The sequence below is a fragment of the Pseudorasbora parva genome, chromosome 23 (genome assembly GCF_024679245.1).
Source record: "Pseudorasbora parva isolate DD20220531a chromosome 23, ASM2467924v1, whole genome shotgun sequence".
Lineage (NCBI taxonomy): Eukaryota > Metazoa > Chordata > Actinopteri > Cypriniformes > Gobionidae > Pseudorasbora > Pseudorasbora parva.
In genome coordinates, this window is record NC_090194.1 from 24,938,274 (window position 1) to 24,958,480 (window position 20,207).

The following is a 20,207-nucleotide window of genomic DNA, read 5'->3' on the forward strand; positions in this document are numbered from 1 at the left end:
TATGATTATTATATGTAGTTTATATGTATATTATATAAACATGAAGAGCTAACACACCATTTCCCTATTAACAAATATGAAATCTGTATGAAAAGGATATCAAAAAATGACAAAATGTAAATAAATCCTATATGACTTTAATTTGACTAGCATATGATTCAGTATAAGAACTTTATATGATTTGTATATGAATATCAGGTATTTTCCACTAATACCATATACCATTGCATACTGTTTACATCTAAAACTCATATTTTTGCAGTATTCATACATGACCCAAAAATCCCCTACAAATTTTCTGTGTGCTCTTTAGTATGAAATGGGCCATAAACGGTCTGATTTTATGTATGGCATATATGGGACTTACATTAAACATACAAGATAATTCTGAATGATTTAAGTAAGGAAGATATATGGTTGCCATATACGAGCCATATATTTTTTTTTCATATGGGGTAGTAGATAACTAGGTGTTGGATTGTCCTTAATTTAGTAAAAATACGTAAGGTGGCTTCATCACGTCTCACTCCGCGATTGGAGTGCTGATGTCAGAATACCTTTTATCCAGCTGCAATGTTTTTGATCCTTCTCTAACTCATCAAGCTTGGAACATACTCTGCAAGAATAAGACACTTGTTTGTTTTCTCGCGGTGGCAAGAACAAGAACAAAGTTTGTTCTGGTCAGTACATTCTCTAACTCTACTGAGCTTACCTTGTATCAGTCTCTTCTCTCTTCTTTCTCTTCAAATGTCTCCACTGCTAAAACAACATACTACCACAACAAAACCAACAATTGCTCTGACTCTCGCGCACTCTTTAAAACATTCTCCTGTCTTCTTTGTCCTCCTCCTCCACCTCCTTCATCAACTCTTACAGCTGATGACTTTGCATCATATTTCACAAACAAAACATATCTCATCAGCAGCCAGTTCTCCTCACGACAAACTGACCCGCACATCTCAACAATTAACGCAAACACGGTTCCATCCTTCTCTCCGCTCTCCGGGGCAGATATATATATATATATATTTTTTTACGGTTTTATTTTAATTTGTAATGAATGAACACATATAAATAAATATAAAATATAACCTTAATTTTTCTTATACCAAACAAACAAACAAACTAACAAAAAAAATAAATAAAAATAAATAAATAAATTTAAATAAAAAAAAGCAACAGATGACTTTGCATTTAGTTTACAGTAAGAGAAGGTAAATGTTTCAAAAAGGAGCCCCATATTTTTCACGAGTTCTCGGAGAATTCCTAACATTAAAAGGAATTTTCTCAGGGGTGCAGTATGAAATGAGTACATTGATCCATTGTCATCTGGATGGGGAGTGAATCGACTTCCAGTTCACTAATATAATTTTTTTTTTCCAGCAGTTCCAGCTAACTGTAGAAAATACTTTTTATGATGAGAACAGACTGACAAATCAATATTCCCTAATATCCAAATTTTAGGATCTTTACTCATTTGGGTACCTATAATATTTGAAGTGGTACCAATTATATATTCCCAAAAGTCATTTAGTACAGGACAGTTCCAAAGCATATGAAGTAAACTTCCTGCAGATGTTTTACACCTTTGACATTTTGAAGATATATCGTTATTTAGCAAATGAAGTTTTTGAGGAGGCAGATATTTCTAAATTCATCCTTTCCATTCACCCTACTACCTGTCCACTTGATCCTATTCCCACTCACCTCCTTCAGGCCATTTCTTCTTCAATCACTCCTGCACTCACTCACATTGTCAACACTTCTATTCACACGGGAACCTTTCCCACAGCATTTAAGCAGGCTCGGTTAACCCCACTGCTTAAGAAACCCTCTCTGAATCCAGCACTTTTAGAAAACTACAGACCGGTATCCCTTCTGCCTTTCATTGCAAAGACACTTGAGCGAGTTGTGTTCTATCAACTCTATGTTTCTTGAACAGAACAACCTCCTGGACAACAACCAATCCGGCTTCAAAAGCGGCCACTCGACTGAGACTACCTTGCTCTCGGCAACTGAGGTACTGAGACTGGCAAAAGCAGCTTCCAAATCCTCAGTGCTCATCCTGCTGGAACTGTCTGCTGCTTTTGGCACAGTTAACCACCAGATCCTCCTGTCAACACTTAAGAAGATGGGTCTCTCAGGAACTGCTCTCCAGTGGTTCAGGTCTTACCTCTCAGGTAGGTCCTACAGGGTGTCATGGAGAGGTGAAGTGTCTAAGTCACATCATCTAGCTACTGGGGTTCCCCAGGGCTCAGTGCTTGGACCACTTCTCTTCTCCATCATGTCATCATGAGGCTCTGTCATTCAGAAACATGGCTTCTATCACTGCTATGGTGATGACACTCAACTCTACTTCTCATTTCAACCATATGATCCTACAGTCAGTGTTCGTATCGCTGCCGGTCTGACAGACATTTCTGACTTGATGAAGGAGCATCATTTTCAACTCAGTCTTGCAAAGACAGAATTACTTGTTGTCTCAACCAACCCAGCACTTCATCAAAATTTCTTCATTCAGCTCGGTTCATCAACCATAACTCCATCCAGGACAGCCAGGAACCTTGGAGTTGTGATTGATGCCCATTTAAACTTCACTGACCACATTACTGCAACAGCCCGGTCCTGCAGATTTGCCTTATACATCATTAGAAAGATTAGAACCTTCCTATCAGAACAGGCTACACAACTCCTGGTCCAAGCTCTTGTTCTTTCCAGACTGGACTATTGTAATGCTCTTCTAGCTGGCCTTCTAGAATGCACTATCAAACCCTTGCAACAAATCTAGAATGCAGCAGCGAGAGTGGTCTTTAACGAGCCGAAGAGAGCGCATGGCACGCCTCTCCTCTCCTCATCAGACTGCACTGGTGTCCAATGGCCGCTCGCATCAAATTCAAGGCACTGGTTATTGCCTACAAAGCAACGACTAGCTCTGCACCAATATACCTACAATCGCCTGTTCAGACTTACACACCCTCCAGAAGCTTGCGTTCTGCGAGTGAACGGCGCCTCATGGTTCCATCCCAAAGGGGCATGAAATCGCTCACGGACATTTTCCTGGACCGTTCCCAACTGTTGGAATGACCTGCCAATCTCAATTCGTCCTGCCAAGTCATTTAAAAAAATAAAATCTTAAGACACATCTTTTCCAATTGCACCAGACCAATTAACTATCCAATTAAATTTGAAAATCGGAAGAACAGGGAATGTTTTCCTCATTCCTTTCACTGATGACCATTGCTGCGTTGCACTCCACTTTAAGACAGGCACTTGCAAACTTCCCTAAGCACTTCCCCTTGGGGGAATCCCCGCCGCCATTTTGTAGAGCGTTCCACTGCGTGAAGTGGACAAGGGAAGTTTATATGGACAGACCCTTGCTCCCTCGATTTTGACCTAGTCTACTTCATATGTACACTTCACGCAGCTTCATATACCACAATGCAACGCGATTGTGACGTCACCGCATATCTCGTTTAATTTACCCCACCACAAACAACTCTATGATATTTTAAAAAACATTTAAAACAACCCAAACACATCCATATACATATAGAATGCTGCATTAAACAATTTTGTAAAGGAAAATAAATAAATCAACTCCATAGTGGATTCGAAGTGATCAAGGGCTTAGAGCGTTCCAGTTCAGTCCATTGCAAAGTTTCCGCCAAGGTTATTTTCGTAAACGAAAACTGAAACTAAGACTAAAACTATTGGTCAAAAAACATTTTCGTAAACTGAAATAAAATTTAAAAATCTGAATAAATAAAAAACTAAAACTAAACGAAACTAACTACTCTTACTAAAAAACTAACTGAAATAAAATAATAATTAGCAAAAATAAATATTCGTTTTCGTTGTTAATAAGCCCTATTTAATGTGGTGGAAAATCTGACTGTGGCGGTTGAGGGAGTGTCTATTGCGCTAGTGCGCGTGAAGTGATCTGAGGAGGAGATGAACCGATATCCTGTGACGGACGCGTGCAGACAGTATACACATAGCCAGTCCTAAACGGGAGTTCACAAAGAATCAATGCGTCCGTGGCAGTGAAAGGGGAAATAACACAAGGTAATGAGACGCACGTTGAACTTCTTTTAACCTCACTGCTTTAGAATGCCGTTTCTTACACAACGAGAGACGCAGGCGCAAAAGTCAGCAACTATATTAGCAAATAACGTTACTAGCCTACTGTGCGTTTGAGATTTCATGTTTGCATAATATTGACAGGCTCAAAGGTGTTATCATAATCATTTACTACTACTAATATTATTATCTGTGTGGAGACATTTCCGCACAAAGTAGGGAATGCCAGGATACACACACACACACAGGTTTGTTTCACTATATAAGTGAGGACATTGCATGGACTTCCATTGATTTTATATCAGGTTAAGGATATTTTATATCTCCTAACTCAATTCCTATCCCTACACCTACCCATCCCAAGAACGTGCAAAACATTAGATTTAAATAAAAACATGTTTTGGCCGATTTATAAGCCTTTTTAACTAGTGAGGACCAGTCAAATGTTCTTACTAGTCAGTTATCATAATATTTTACTAGATAAGTGAGGATATTGGTCCCCTTTACAATTATAGCACAACAAACACACACACACACGCACACACACACACATGTCTGGTGCGCTATCTTTGTGGGGACTTGCCATATAGACAGTTTTTATACCATACAAAGCATATTTTCTATCCCCCTACACTGCCCCTGCCCCTAAACCTACCCATCACAGGAAACTTTCTACATTTTTACATTTTCAAAAGAACTCATTATGTATGATTTATAAGCTTTTGTACCCATGGGGACCTCAATTTAGGTCCCCACGGTGACACGAGTCCCCATGAGTCTGTGTGCATTCAGGTTGAAGTCCTCACCAGGCTAGAAAAACACACACACACACACACACACACACGCACACACACACACACACACACACAGAGCAAAACAGTGTGTAGACACTGCTAGCCTACATTGTACTACTGAAGAAATTAAAATAAGCATTTAATTGTTTAACAATATTTCATCTGTTATGAGTGAGTTTGTCTGGAATTTATAATTTTTACTTTTATATTTTACGTTGCATCTATTTTGTTCTTTAAGATAGATCCTGTATAGGTCATAGTTTGACTCAAGCTTTTTTGCTCAAAGGTGAAGACCCAACTTTACTGCATGTTTTGTAAGACCGTCCTGGGTTTAAACAATAATGCTCGTTTATCAAGTTATTTCACTTACGGATGTTTAGTAAGATTAAACTCTAATCTGTTAATTAAACTTTGCTGAAATTAAAAACCTCGATTTGGTCTCTACACTTCATTATGGTAACTCTGCTAAACTATAATTACTAAAACTAAAACTGAAACTAAATAAATAAAAACTAAATAGAAATGTATTTGCAAAATAAAAACTAAACTAAAACTAGCAAAACCATTTGTAAAACTAACTAAAACGAAACTGAAATTTTTAGCAAAATTGAAAACGATAATAAAATAAAAACTAATTTAAAAAAGCAAAACTATAATAACCTTGGTTTCCGCCAGTAGTAGGCACTCATGCAACGTAAGCAATGACGCACATCCGAGTGAACGAGACGGAAGTTTGCAAGTGAAGGGCATGATAAAAACAGAACGCAGCACATGTCCACTGTCTTAGTTCCATTCATTGCCAATGAAAAACTCCTATACAGAGTCCCCATTAGTTCTAGCAGGTCACATTAGTCAAGCTGGCATCACCTGACTACAGCTACCTGTTAGTCCAATGTGGTTGTCTGAGGAAGGGCAACATGCTTGTTGCTTAAGGCTTTCATTACATGTGCTTGGGGAGCCCTTTCGCTGCTCTTATCTACAATGCACAGGGAGTTCTTGCCTGGAACAGAACCATACCACCAAGCTAAACTATATGCTAAATATAGAGGATAACTGAGGGTAATCCCTGTCACTAATTTGAAGTGTTCCACAAGTGGACAGGGGAGGTTTAGATGGACAGACCCTTGACTCATTATGACAGGATGAGACTACACATGTACTTAAGACATTCTAAGTCAACCCATTTCATATAAAGTCTGGTTTAGATTAGTGACCCAATAAAGCAAACCCAACGGCATCAGAAAGCAAGACCAAAGAGACACTGCTGTTGATTTTCATGTTTATTAAGACCATTAAAGTCACATGACCATGGTAACTTTTCCACTAGACACCACAGTTTGTCCAACGGAGACTGTCTTGACATCAGCATTTCTTCCTGGAAAAGAAATGGCAGAATTGTGAGGGGCATTTAAAAAACAAATTCTCATGGTTCCTGAAGTCAGTTTACAGCAAGCACTCACTTTTCCTAGTGCAGCTTTGCTCACAGGAGCCAGAAGAGGGGTGGCACACCGCTGTACTACAGTGGATGAAGATCTAGCAGAGGGAAAAGGGTCAAGCCACATAAGCCACTATAAAAAAAAAAAAACAAAGACTAATATCAAGGGTTCAGGCAAGGCTGTGGAGCTTACGGTTTCCTGCAGAGGAGCAAGTGATGCTGGATCCACAAATGTGAACATCTTCACAACAAAGCGCTTGTAGTGGGTTGGGAACTGAAGACCTGAAAATCCAGCCACCGGAACCAGTGTGGTCAGGTAACGGTCATCCCGGTAAGGGCATCTGAAAGGCAAAGGGGCAGTCAGAAAGGCCTTACAGCACACTAGATGGATGAAGACCAGCCTTACTCACCCATCTACCAGAAGGTCCCACTGGGGTAGACTGAGTGGGCTGGGGGTTGATGTTGCCCAGCAACGTCCCAGCATCAGGACAATGTTGGGGTCAGTCCTCTCCAACACGCGCACCTCAACAAACACAGGCTCCCGCAGGACTTTTGTGATCGGATAATCAGCATCACTGTAGTAGGACGTGTACGCCTCATCCCCTGAGGAAGAACACAGCGTTTAAACAGAAACTGCTGCAACCTGGAGTTGTAGAAAATCATCCATACTTGGACAGACACTTGCCTTCTGCACAGCCTTTGGTGACACATTGACCATTTGCCAGTCTAAGCTCCACCCTGAGGGGTCCAGAAGCAGCTACTGGTGGAGGTGCAGGAACAGTGTTGACCTCCACAACCAGAGCTTCCACAGAAGTACCAGAGTACCTACACTGGAAGAGAAGCCTGGACAACAAACAGAGAGCTTGTAGCATTTGTAAAGGATTAACATGCATGCTAGACAATAAGTCACCTACTCAAAATGGCTGTCCCTTGTGATGGAACCAAGTGGTCCGACACCCACTTCATACGAGGAGGTCATTCTGTTTTCATACACCACATATCCACTGTCCTCCTGCAAATAGTAACTGTTGGCATCCAGTCCATTCTAAGCAGAAGAGAAGCACAAGCAGCTACTCACCATCATGCTCGTGCCACATGCAGTGACAGGGAACTGGTATATAGCAAAGGAAGGTGTGGATCCCACAGGACTGCAAGGTGGGTCATTTCCACCCAGGAGACGGACTGAATCCAGGCTCAAGCGAGGCAGAGTGACATCTCTAGCCACCACTACCACAAACTGACCATCTCTTATACACTGGACAGTCACTGGAACAAAGAGAGCAGGTTATTGCTGAAGAGAAGTTTAACATGAACCCCTTTAAATTGACTCAACACTCTTACCTGCCTTCCCATAGTAACACTGCTGTCCGTTAAAGCAGCAGTTGAGCGCTCCACAGTCAGCACCACTGATACCATCTGGGCCACATTGGATCTGCTCATAATCAGCTACAACGCATTTGTCAAGGGGCTCTGCCTGCACCACTGGCTGCTTAGACTGAACCTGCTGTTGAATCGGTTGACTAGCTTGTTGTTGAACCCACTGAGAAGACGGTTGACTAGCTTGTTGTCGAACCCACTGAGGAGACTGCTGACTAGCTTGTTTCGGAACCTGCTGATTAGCTTGTTGTTGAACCCACTGAGGAAACTGTTGACCAACTTGCTTCTGAAGCCGCTGGTCAGTTTGCTGTAACATCAGAGCTTGAGGATTCTGGGGCAGATTACTCCACTGTGGAACAGCATGACAGAAAGCACAAAACCACACACAAAGTGCCAGAGACTGCACTGCACACCAACTTCCTGCCATTGTTCAACAGCTAGTCACACTGTTGAGATGCTGCCCTTTGGTCTTTTTGTATTCCACAGATTTTGGCTAATTAACGATAATCCCTTCCCTCTTCATTAACAATCACGATTCTCCAGACTTGCCCAAATGGGAGCTTATGCTACCAGAAGATTCTCATTGGTTCTCAAATATATACACGTGTGATATTTCTTGATTCCAATTGGCCAGATTTGTCATATTGAAGACAAGTAAAAAGGTTCATGCACAGGTTTGCTACTAGAGCTTGCTCAAAATACTTTGAGTAGATGTTTGGTGCATTCTGCTTTGCTTGTAGACATGTTGAAATATTAACTAGCATTATATACCTATTTTAAAACAGAGAAATCTAAATATCTAAAGAGCAAGTAAAATCAAATATTTCTGATATAATATTATCATTAAATTATGTGAGGTAATACAGCCCAAATACTCAGAAAAAAAAAATGGCAGAAATAGACTTCATACAATCAGACACCTAAAAGTTATTTGTAAAGCAATTTAAGAGTATGTGAGATAAAATAAAGTTAATGTCTTTTTGTTTTACTCCTGGGCACTGCAAATTTCCTCCGCTGCTGTCCCACATATACAAATTGCGCAATATTAATATATTTTCAATCATATATGTCCTACATGGTAAAAAAAAAAAAAAAAAAAAAATGCTGGATGCTAAATATTGTATGTGTTAAAATATAGCCATACAAGGTCAATGCATACATTGCAGTAGCTATATTAAAAAAGGCTTTAGTTTCCTTTATTCCTTTATATTTCCTTTAATATAGGCTATTTTGCATATCTTTGCAGTATATTCCCATATATTTGTTTCGTAATAGTGTTCTACCTATACAAACTATTTGTTAACAGTAATATCAGCAATATTTAAAAAAAAATAATTAAACCTAAAAAATAGCCTTAGTTCTGTCATCGCAAACTGCGCATGCGTCAACGCGCCGCGGCCAGGCGGAAATCAATCGCGGGTTCATTGCCTCCGCCTATGATATGATTGCCTCCCAGCGGGACCGCGAATTGTCGAGCTCCCTGTAAGATTTGTGTTTGACATGTCATTTTAAATGCAAATGTTAACTTATTTAATGGCAAGATTTGCTAAAAGATTTGTAAATTGTTTGTTTCTGTAATCATGTCGGTGCCACAGCCTTAGTGTTAGGGAACGTACAGGTAACGTTAGCCTAATTATGCTGCAAAATCAAGCTCTTCTCTTATATCGAATCCTCTTTAAATTCAAATTCATCACCAGTGTTTTGTTTTCCTCTAGTCTCTGCATATCCACATTCATCAATACATCATGCTTCAGGTCAGAGGTCACTCTTTTGGCGTAAGTAGACACGCACGGTTAACTGCCGGAAGATATTTTAGTCTATAAAGTCAAAAATATGGTTATTTTTCTAATAAAAAATGCATAGCTTCTCTTCAGAAGGCCTTTATAAAAATATTTTTTTTAAATGTCCTGATAATTTACTCACCCCCATGTCATCCAAGATGTTCATGTCTTTCTTTCTTCAGTCGAAAAGAAATTAAGTTTTTTGAAGAAAATTTTCCAGGATTTTTCAGCATATAATGGTTTTCAGTTGCAACCAAAATACTGAAGGTCCAAATCAATGCAGTTCCCCCTCTGTGTTTACAAAGCGCTCATGTGGAGACTAATACAAATGCCCTTTAGCACAAAAAAAAGGGGTAAAACAACAATACATGATGATTTTGAAGTTGAAAATTGTGTTTTTGCTAAAGGCCGTTTGTATTAGTCTTCACACGAGCGCTTTGTAAACACGAGGGCGGGACTTCTGCTTACGTCTATGTGACCATTTACATGTGATTATGTCATCCTTGGCACCTCGCAGAGCTGAGCAAGTTGAACAATGAGGGTTAAAAAAGTATATTCATTTTTTTAAATGATCATTTGACTAGATAAGACCCTATTCCTTATCTGGGATCACGCAGAGGCTATGAAGCCCTTTGAAACTGCATTGATTTGGACCTTCAACATTTTGTTTGCAATTGAAAAGCATTATATGATGAACAAGTCTGGAATGTTTTCTTCAAGAAACTTAATTTCTTTTCCACTGAAGAAAGAAAGACATGAACATCTTGGATGAGATGGGGGCGAGTAAATTATCAGTCAATTTTAATTTTGGTGTGAACTAATCCGTTAATTATCGTTGATTGATGGCCATTATACTGTGTTCAATGTATTTTGTTGTTGTTTTTTGGGTTTTCTTTTTTTCCTGAGCAAAGTTCAGTTTGCTATCAAGTTGGAATTGTAAATTACTCATGTGGAGAATAATTTGAGTGTTTCATTTTGTGTTGAAATAAAAGTGTTTCCATCACAAATGTGTGTATGTCATTGATTGACATCATATATGTTTAGTATATGCAGAGATGTTGTAATATTGACTGAAATCATGTATGATTATTATATGTAGTTTATATGTATATTATATAAACATGAAGAGCTAACACACCATTTCCCTATTAACAAATATGAAATCTGTATGAAAAGGATATCAAAAAATGACAAAATGTAAATAAATCCTATATGACTTTAATTTGACTAGCATATGATTCAGTATAAGAACTTTATATGATTTGTATATGAATATCAGGTATTTTCCACTAATACCATATACCATTGCATACTGTTTACATCTAAAACTCATATTTTTGCAGTATTCATACATGACCCAAAAATCCCCTACAAATTTTCTGTGTGCTCTTTAGTATGAAATGGGCCATAAACGGTCTGATTTTATGTATGGCATATATGGGACTTACATTAAACATACAAGATAATTCTGAATGATTTAAGTAAGGAAGATATATGGTTGCCATATACGAGCCATATATTTTTTTTTTCATATGGGGTAGTAGATAACTAGGTGTTGGATTGTCCTTAATTTAGTAAAAATACGTAAGGTGGCTTCATCACGTCTCACTCCGCGATTGGAGTGCTGATGTCAGAATACCTTTTATCCAGCTGCAATGTTTTTGATCCTTCTCTAACTCATCAAGCTTGGAACATACTCTGCAAGAATAAGACACTTGTTTGTTTTCTCGCGGTGGCAAGAACAAGAACAAAGTTTGTTCTGGTCAGTACATTCTCTAACTCTACTGAGCTTACCTTGTATCAGTCTCTTCTCTCTTCTTTCTCTTCAAATGTCTCCACTGCTAAAACAACATACTACCACAACAAAACCAACAATTGCTCTGACTCTCGCGCACTCTTTAAAACATTCTCCTGTCTTCTTTGTCCTCCTCCTCCACCTCCTTCATCAACTCTTACAGCTGATGACTTTGCATCATATTTCACAAACAAAACATATCTCATCAGCAGCCAGTTCTCCTCACGACAAACTGACCCGCACATCTCAACAATTAACGCAAACACGGTTCCATCCTTCTCTCCGCTCTCCGGGGCAGATATATATATATATATATTTTTTTTTACGGTTTTATTTTAATTTGTAATGAATGAACACATATAAATAAATATAAAATATAACCTTAATTTTTCTTATACCAAACAAACAAACAAACTAACAAAAAAAATAAATAAAAATAAATAAATAAATTTAAATAAAAAAAAGCAACAGATGACTTTGCATTTAGTTTACAGTAAGAGAAGGTAAATGTTTCAAAAAGGAGCCCCATATTTTTCACGAGTTCTCGGAGAATTCCTAACATTAAAAGGAATTTTCTCAGGGGTGCAGTATGAAATGAGTACATTGATCCATTGTCATCTGGATGGGGAGTGAATCGACTTCCAGTTCACTAATATAATTTTTTTTTTCCAGCAGTTCCAGCTAACTGTAGAAAATACTTTTTATGATGAGAACAGACTGACAAATCAATATTCCCTAATATCCAAATTTTAGGATCTTTACTCATTTGGGTACCTATAATATTTGAAGTGGTACCAATTATATATTCCCAAAAGTCATTTAGTACAGGACAGTTCCAAAGCATATGAAGTAAACTTCCTGTAGATGTTTTACACCTTTGACATTTTGAAGATATATCGTTATTTAGCAAATGAAGTTTTTGAGGAGGCAGATATTTCTAAATTCATCCTTTCCATTCACCCTACTACCTGTCCACTTGATCCTATTCCCACTCACCTCCTTCAGGCCATTTCTTCTTCAATCACTCCTGCACTCACTCACATTGTCAACACTTCTATTCACACGGGAACCTTTCCCACAGCATTTAAGCAGGCTCGGTTAACCCCACTGCTTAAGAAACCCTCTCTGAATCCAGCACTTTTAGAAAACTACAGACCGGTATCCCTTCTGCCTTTCATTGCAAAGACACTTGAGCGAGTTGTGTTCTATCAACTCTATGTTTCTTGAACAGAACAACCTCCTGGACAACAACCAATCCGGCTTCAAAAGCGGCCACTCGACTGAGACTACCTTGCTCTCGGCAACTGAGGTACTGAGACTGGCAAAAGCAGCTTCCAAATCCTCAGTGCTCATCCTGCTGGAACTGTCTGCTGCTTTTGGCACAGTTAACCACCAGATCCTCCTGTCAACACTTAAGAAGATGGGTCTCTCAGGAACTGCTCTCCAGTGGTTCAGGTCTTACCTCTCAGGTAGGTCCTACAGGGTGTCATGGAGAGGTGAAGTGTCTAAGTCACATCATCTAGCTACTGGGGTTCCCCAGGGCTCAGTGCTTGGACCACTTCTCTTCTCCATCATGTCATCATGAGGCTCTGTCATTCAGAAACATGGCTTCTATCACTGCTATGGTGATGACACTCAACTCTACTTCTCATTTCAACCATATGATCCTACAGTCAGTGTTCGTATCGCTGCCGGTCTGACAGACATTTCTGACTTGATGAAGGAGCATCATTTTCAACTCAGTCTTGCAAAGACAGAATTACTTGTTGTCTCAACCAACCCAGCACTTCATCAAAATTTCTTCATTCAGCTCGGTTCATCAACCATAACTCCATCCAGGACAGCCAGGAACCTTGGAGTTGTGATTGATGCCCATTTAAACTTCACTGACCACATTACTGCAACAGCCCGGTCCTGCAGATTTGCCTTATACATCATTAGAAAGATTAGAACCTTCCTATCAGAACAGGCTACACAACTCCTGGTCCAAGCTCTTGTTCTTTCCAGACTGGACTATTGTAATGCTCTTCTAGCTGGCCTTCTAGAATGCACTATCAAACCCTTGCAACAAATCTAGAATGCAGCAGCGAGAGTGGTCTTTAACGAGCCGAAGAGAGCGCATGGCACGCCTCTCCTCTCCTCATCAGACTGCACTGGTGTCCAATGGCCGCTCGCATCAAATTCAAGGCACTGGTTATTGCCTACAAAGCAACGACTAGCTCTGCACCAATATACCTACAATCGCCTGTTCAGACTTACACACCCTCCAGAAGCTTGCGTTCTGCGAGTGAACGGCGCCTCATGGTTCCATCCCAAAGGGGCATGAAATCGCTCACGGACATTTTCCTGGACCGTTCCCAACTGTTGGAATGACCTGCCAATCTCAATTCGTCCTGCCAAGTCATTTAAAAAAAATAAAATCTTAAGACACATCTTTTCCAATTGCACCAGACCAATTAACTATCCAATTAAATTTGAAAATCGGAAGAACAGGGAATGTTTTCCTCATTCCTTTCACTGATGACCATTGCTGCGTTGCACTCCACTTTAAGACAGGCACTTGCAAACTTCCCTAAGCACTTCCCCTTGGGGGAATCCCCGCCGCCATTTTGTAGAGCGTTCCACTGCGTGAAGTGGACAAGGGAAGTTTATATGGACAGACCCTTGCTCCCTCGATTTTGACCTAGTCTACTTCATATGTACACTTCACGCAGCTTCATATACCACAATGCAACGCGATTGTGACGTCACCGCATATCTCATTTAATTTACCCCACCACAAACAACTCTATGATATTTTAAAAAACATTTAAAACAACCCAAACACATCCATATACATATAGAATGCTGCATTAAACAATTTTGTAAAGGAAAATAAATAAATCAACTCCATAGTGGATTCGAAGTGATCAAGGGCTTAGGGCGTTCCAGTTCAGTCCATTGCAAAGTTTCCGCCAGTAGTAGGCACTCATGCAACGTAAGCAATGACGCACATCCGAGTGAACGAGACGGAAGTTTGCAAGTGAAGGGCATGATAAAAACAGAACGCAGCACATGTCCACTGTCTTAGTTCCATTCATTGCCAATGAAAAACTCCTATACAGAGTCCCCATTAGTTCTAGCAGGTCACATTAGTCAAGCTGGCATCACCTGACTACAGCTACCTATTAGTCCAATGTGGTTGTCTGAGGAAGGGCAACATGCTTGTTGCTTAAGGCTTTCATTACATGTGCTTGGGGAGCCCTTTCGCTGCTCTTATCTACAATGCACAGGGAGTTCTTGCCTGGAACAGAACCATACCACCAAGCTAAACTATATGCTAAATATAGAGGATAACTGAGGGTAATCCCTGTCACTAATTTGAAGTGTTCCACAAGTGGACAGGGGAGGTTTAGATGGACAGACCCTTGACTCATTATGACAGGATGAGACTACACATGTACTTAAGACATTCTAAGTCAACCCATTTCATATAAAGTCTGGTTTAGATTAGTGACCCAATAAAGCAAACCCAACGGCATCAGAAAGCAAGACCAAAGAGACACTGCTGTTGATTTTCATGTTTATTAAGACCATTAAAGTCACATGACCATGGTAACTTTTCCACTAGACACCACAGTTTGTCCAACGGAGACTGTCTTGACATCAGCATTTCTTCCTGGAAAAGAAATGGCAGAATTGTGAGGGGCATTTAAAAAACAAATTCTCATGGTTCCTGAAGTCAGTTTACAGCAAGCACTCACTTTTCCTAGCGCAGCTTTGCTCACAGGAGCCAGAAGAGGGGTGGCACACCGCTGTACTACAGTGGATGAAGATCTAGCAGAGGGAAAAGGGTCAAGCCACATAAGCCACTATAAAAAACAAAAAAAACAAAGACTAATATCAAGGGTTCAGGCAAGGCTGTGGAGCTTACGGTTTCCTGCAGAGGAGCAAGTGATGCTGGATCCACAAATGTGAACATCTTCACAACAAAGCGCTTGTAGTGGGTTGGGAACTGAAGACCTGAAAATCCAGCCACCGGAACCAGTGTGGTCAGGTAACGGTCATCCCGGTAAGGGCATCTGAAAGGCAAAGGGGCAGTCAGAAAGGCCTTACAGCACACTAGATGGATGAAGACCAGCCTTACTCACCCATCTACCAGAAGGTCCCACTGGGGTAGACTGAGTGGGCTGGGGGTTGATGTTGCCCAGCAACGTCCCAGCATCAGGACAATGTTGGGGTCAGTCCTCTCCAACACGCGCACCTCAACAAACACAGGCTCCCGCAGGACTTTTGTGATCGGATAATCAGCATCACTGTAGTAGGACGTGTACGCCTCATCCCCTGAGGAAGAACACAGCGTTTAAACAGAAACTGCTGCAACCTGGAGTTGTAGAAAATCATCCATACTTGGACAGACACTTGCCTTCTGCACAGCCTTTGGTGACACATTGACCATTTGCCAGTCTAAGCTCCACCCTGAGGGGTCCAGAAGCAGCTACTGGTGGAGGTGCAGGAACAGTGTTGACCTCCACAACCAGAGCTTCCACAGAAGTACCAGAGTACCTACACTGGAAGAGAAGCCTGGACAACAAACAGAGAGCTTGTAGCATTTGTAAAGGATTAACATGCATGCTAGACAATAAGTCACCTACTCAAAATGGCTGTCCCTTGTGATGGAACCAAGTGGTCCGACACCCACTTCATACGAGGAGGTCATTCTGTTTTCATACACCACATATCCACTGTCCTCCTGCAAATAGTAACTGTTGGCATCCAGTCCATTCTAAGCAGAAGAGAAGCACAAGCAGCTACTCACCATCATGCTCGTGCCACATGCAGTGACAGGGAACTGGTATATAGCAAAGGAAGGTGTGGATCCCACAGGACTGCAAGGTGGGTCATTTCCACCCAGGAGACGGACTGAATCCAGGCTCAAGCGAGGCAGAGTGACATCTCTAGCCACCACTACCACAAACTGACCATCTCTTATACACTGGACAGTCACTGGAACAAAGAGAGCAGGTTATTGCTGAAGAGAAGTTTAACATGAACCCCTTTAAATTGACTCAACACTCTTACCTGCCTTCCCATAGTAACACTGCTGTCCGTTAAAGCAGCAGTTGAGCGCTCCACAGTCAGCACCACTGATACCATCTGGGCCACATTGGATCTGCTCATAATCAGCTACAACGCATTTGTCAAGGGGCTCTGCCTGCACCACTGGCTGCTTAGACTGAACCTGCTGTTGAATCGGTTGACTAGCTTGTTGTTGAACCCACTGAGAAGACGGTTGACTAGCTTGTTGTCGAACCCACTGAGGAGACTGCTGACTAGCTTGTTTCGGAACCTGCTGATTAGCTTGTTGTTGAACCCACTGAGGAAACTGTTGACCAACTTGCTTCTGAAGCCGCTGGTCAGTTTGCTGTAACATCAGAGCTTGAGGATTCTGGGGCAGATTACTCCACTGTGGAACAGCATGACAGAAAGCACAAAACCACACACAAAGTGCCAGAGACTGCACTGCACACCAACTTCCTGCCATTGTTCAACAGCTAGTCACACTGTTGAGATGCTGCCCTTTGGTCTTTTTGTATTCCACAGATTTTGGCTAATTAACGATAATCCCTTCCCTCTTCATTAACAATCACGATTCTCCAGACTTGCCCAAATGGGAGCTTATGCTACCAGAAGATTCTCATTGGTTCTCAAATATATACACGTGTGATATTTCTTGATTCCAATTGGCCAGATTTGTCATATTGAAGACAAGTAAAAAGGTTCATGCACAGGTTTGCTACTAGAGCTTGCTCAAAATACTTTGAGTAGATGTTTGGTGCATTCTGCTTTGCTTGTAGACATGTTGAAATATTAACTAGCATTATATACCTATTTTAAAACAGAGAAATCTAAATATCTAAAGAGCAAGTAAAATCAAATATTTCTGATATAATATTATCATTAAATTATGTGAGGTAATACAGCCCAAATACTCAGAAAAAAAAAATGGCAGAAATAGACTTCATACAATCAGACACCTAAAAGTTATTTGTAAAGCAATTTAAGAGTATGTGAGATAAAATAAAGTTAATGTCTTTTTGTTTTACTCCTGGGCACTGCAAATTTCCTCCGCTGCTGTCCCACATATACAAATTGCGCAATATTAATATATTTTCAATCATATATGTCCTACATGGTAAAAAAAAAAAAAAAAAAAAAATGCTGGATGCTAAATATTGTATGTGTTAAAATATAGCCATACAAGGTCAATGCATACATTGCAGTAGCTATATTAAAAAAGGCTTTAGTTTCCTTTATTCCTTTATATTTCCTTTAATATAGGCTATTTTGCATATCTTTGCAGTATATTCCCATATATTTGTTTCGTAATAGTGTTCTACCTATACAAACTATTTGTTAACAGTAATATCAGCAATATTTAAAAAAAAATAATTAAACCTAAAAAATAGCCTTAGTTCTGTCATCGCAAACTGCGCATGCGTCAACGCGCCGCGGCCAGGCGGAAATCAATCGCGGGTTCATTGCCTCCGCCTATGATATGATTGCCTCCCAGCGGGACCGCGAATTGTCGAGCTCCCTGTAAGATTTGTGTTTGACATGTCATTTTAAATGCAAATGTTAACTTATTTAATGGCAAGATTTGCTAAAAGATTTGTAAATTGTTTGTTTCTGTAATCATGTCGGTGCCACAGCCTTAGTGTTAGGGAACGTACAGGTAACGTTAGCCTAATTATGCTGCAAAATCAAGCTCTTCTCTTATATCGAATCCTCTTTAAATTCAAATTCATCACCAGTGTTTTGTTTTCCTCTAGTCTCTGCATATCCACATTCATCAATACATCATGCTTCAGGTCAGAGGTCACTCTTTTGGCGTAAGTAGACACGCACGGTTAACTGCCGGAAGATATTTTAGTCTATAAAGTCAAAAATATGGTTATTTTTCTAATAAAAAATGCATAGCTTCTCTTCAGAAGGCCTTTATAAAAATATTTTTTTTAAATGTCCTGATAATTTACTCACCCCCATGTCATCCAAGATGTTCATGTCTTTCTTTCTTCAGTCGAAAAGAAATTAAGTTTTTTGAAGAAAATTTTCCAGGATTTTTCAGCATATAATGGTTTTCAGTTGCAACCAAAATACTGAAGGTCCAAATCAATGCAGTTCCCCCTCTGTGTTTACAAAGCGCTCATGTGGAGACTAATACAAATGCCCTTTAGCACAAAAAAAAGGGGTAAAACAACAATACATGATGATTTTGAAGTTGAAAATTGTGTTTTTGCTAAAGGCCGTTTGTATTAGTCTTCACACGAGCGCTTTGTAAACACGAGGGCGGGACTTCTGCTTACGTCTATGTGACCATTTACATGTGATTATGTCATCCTTGGCACCTCGCAGAGCTGAGCAAGTTGAACAATGAGGGTTAAAAAAGTATATTCATTTTTTTAAATGATCATTTGACTAGATAAGACCCTATTCCTTATCTGGGATCACGCAGAGGCTATGAAGCCCTTTGAAACTGCATTGATTTGGACCTTCAACATTTTGTTTGCAATTGAAAAGCATTATATGATGAACAAGTCTGGAATGTTTTCTTCAAGAAACTTAATTTCTTTTCCACTGAAGAAAGAAAGACATGAACATCTTGGATGAGATGGGGGCGAGTAAATTATCAGTCAATTTTAATTTTGGTGTGAACTAATCCGTTAATTATCGTTGATTGATGGCCATTATACTGTGTTCAATGTATTTTGTTGTCGTTTTTTGGGTTTTCTTTTTTTCCTGAGCAAAGTTCAGTTTGCTATCAAGTTGGAATTGTAAATTACTCATGTGGAGTATAATTTGAGTGTTTCATTTTGTGTTGAAATAAAAGTGTTTCCATCACAAATGTGTGTATGTCATTGATTGAAATCATATATGTTAGAGATGTTGTAATAATGACTGAAATCATGTATGATTATTATATGTAGTTTATATGTATAGTATATAAACTTGAAGAGCTAGCACACCATTTCCCTATTAAAAAATATGAAATCTGAATGAAAAGGATATGAAAAAATGAAAAAATGTAAATAAATCCTATATGACTTTAATTTGACTAGCATATGATTCAGTATAAGAACTTTATATGATTTGTATATGAATATCAGGTATTTGCCACTAATACCATATACCATTGCATACTGTTTACATGTAAAACTCATATTTTTGCAGTATTCATACATGACCCAAAAATACCCTACAAGTTGTCTGTGTGCTCTTTAGTATGAAATGGGCCATAAACGGTCCGATTTTGTGTATGGCATATATGGGACTTACATTAAACATACAAGATAATTCTGAATGATTTAAGCAAGGAAGATATATGGTTGCCATATATGAACCATATAGGTTTTTTTTCTTCATATGGGGTAGTAGATAACTAGGTGTTGGATTGTCCTTAATTTAGTAAAAATACGTAAGGTGGCTTCGTCACGTCTCACTCCGCGATTGGAGTGTTGATGTCAGAATACCTTTTATCCAACTGCAATGTTTTTGATCCTTCTCTAACTCATCAAGCTTGGAACATACTCTGCAAGAATAAGACACTTGTTTGTTTTCTCGAGGTGGCAAGAACAAGAACAAAGTTTGTTCTGGTCAGTACATTCTCTAACTCTACTGACCTTACCTTGTATCAGTCTCTTCTCTCTTCTTTCTCTACAAATGTCTCCACTGCTAAAACAACATACTACCACAACAAAATCAACAATTGCTCTGACTCTCGCGCACTCTTTAAAACATTCTCCTGTCTTCTTTGTCCTCCTCCTCCCCCTCCTTCATCAACTCTTACAGCTGATGACTTTGCATCATATTTCACAAACAAAATCTCTCTCATCAGCAACCAGTTCTCCTCACCACAAACTGACACGCACATCTCAACAACTAACGCGAACACGGTTCCATCCTTC

General features: G+C 39.7%; 2 protein-coding genes across 2 annotated transcripts; both read right to left on the reverse strand.

Annotated features, from left to right (window-relative positions):
- Positions 1 to 6,139: 6,139 nt before the first annotated feature.
- Positions 6,140 to 8,153, reverse strand: LOC137062247 (zona pellucida sperm-binding protein 4-like). Its single transcript, XM_067433102.1, has 8 exons — positions 7,651 to 8,153; positions 7,388 to 7,575; positions 7,224 to 7,321; positions 6,995 to 7,152; positions 6,720 to 6,912; positions 6,503 to 6,650; positions 6,335 to 6,407; positions 6,140 to 6,249 (listed from the first exon to the last, which is right to left on the reverse strand). Exons 1-8 carry the CDS (start codon positions 8,111 to 8,113, stop codon positions 6,173 to 6,175), a joined length of 1,398 nt encoding a protein of 465 aa, XP_067289203.1. The 5' UTR covers positions 8,114 to 8,153; the 3' UTR covers positions 6,140 to 6,172.
- A 6,659-nt stretch (positions 8,154 to 14,812) lies between these two features.
- Positions 14,813 to 16,826, reverse strand: LOC137062232 (zona pellucida sperm-binding protein 4-like). Its single transcript, XM_067433081.1, has 8 exons — positions 16,324 to 16,826; positions 16,061 to 16,248; positions 15,897 to 15,994; positions 15,668 to 15,825; positions 15,393 to 15,585; positions 15,176 to 15,323; positions 15,006 to 15,078; positions 14,813 to 14,920 (listed from the first exon to the last, which is right to left on the reverse strand). Exons 1-8 carry the CDS (start codon positions 16,784 to 16,786, stop codon positions 14,844 to 14,846), a joined length of 1,398 nt encoding a protein of 465 aa, XP_067289182.1. The 5' UTR covers positions 16,787 to 16,826; the 3' UTR covers positions 14,813 to 14,843.
- Between the last annotated feature and the right edge of the window lie 3,381 nt (positions 16,827 to 20,207).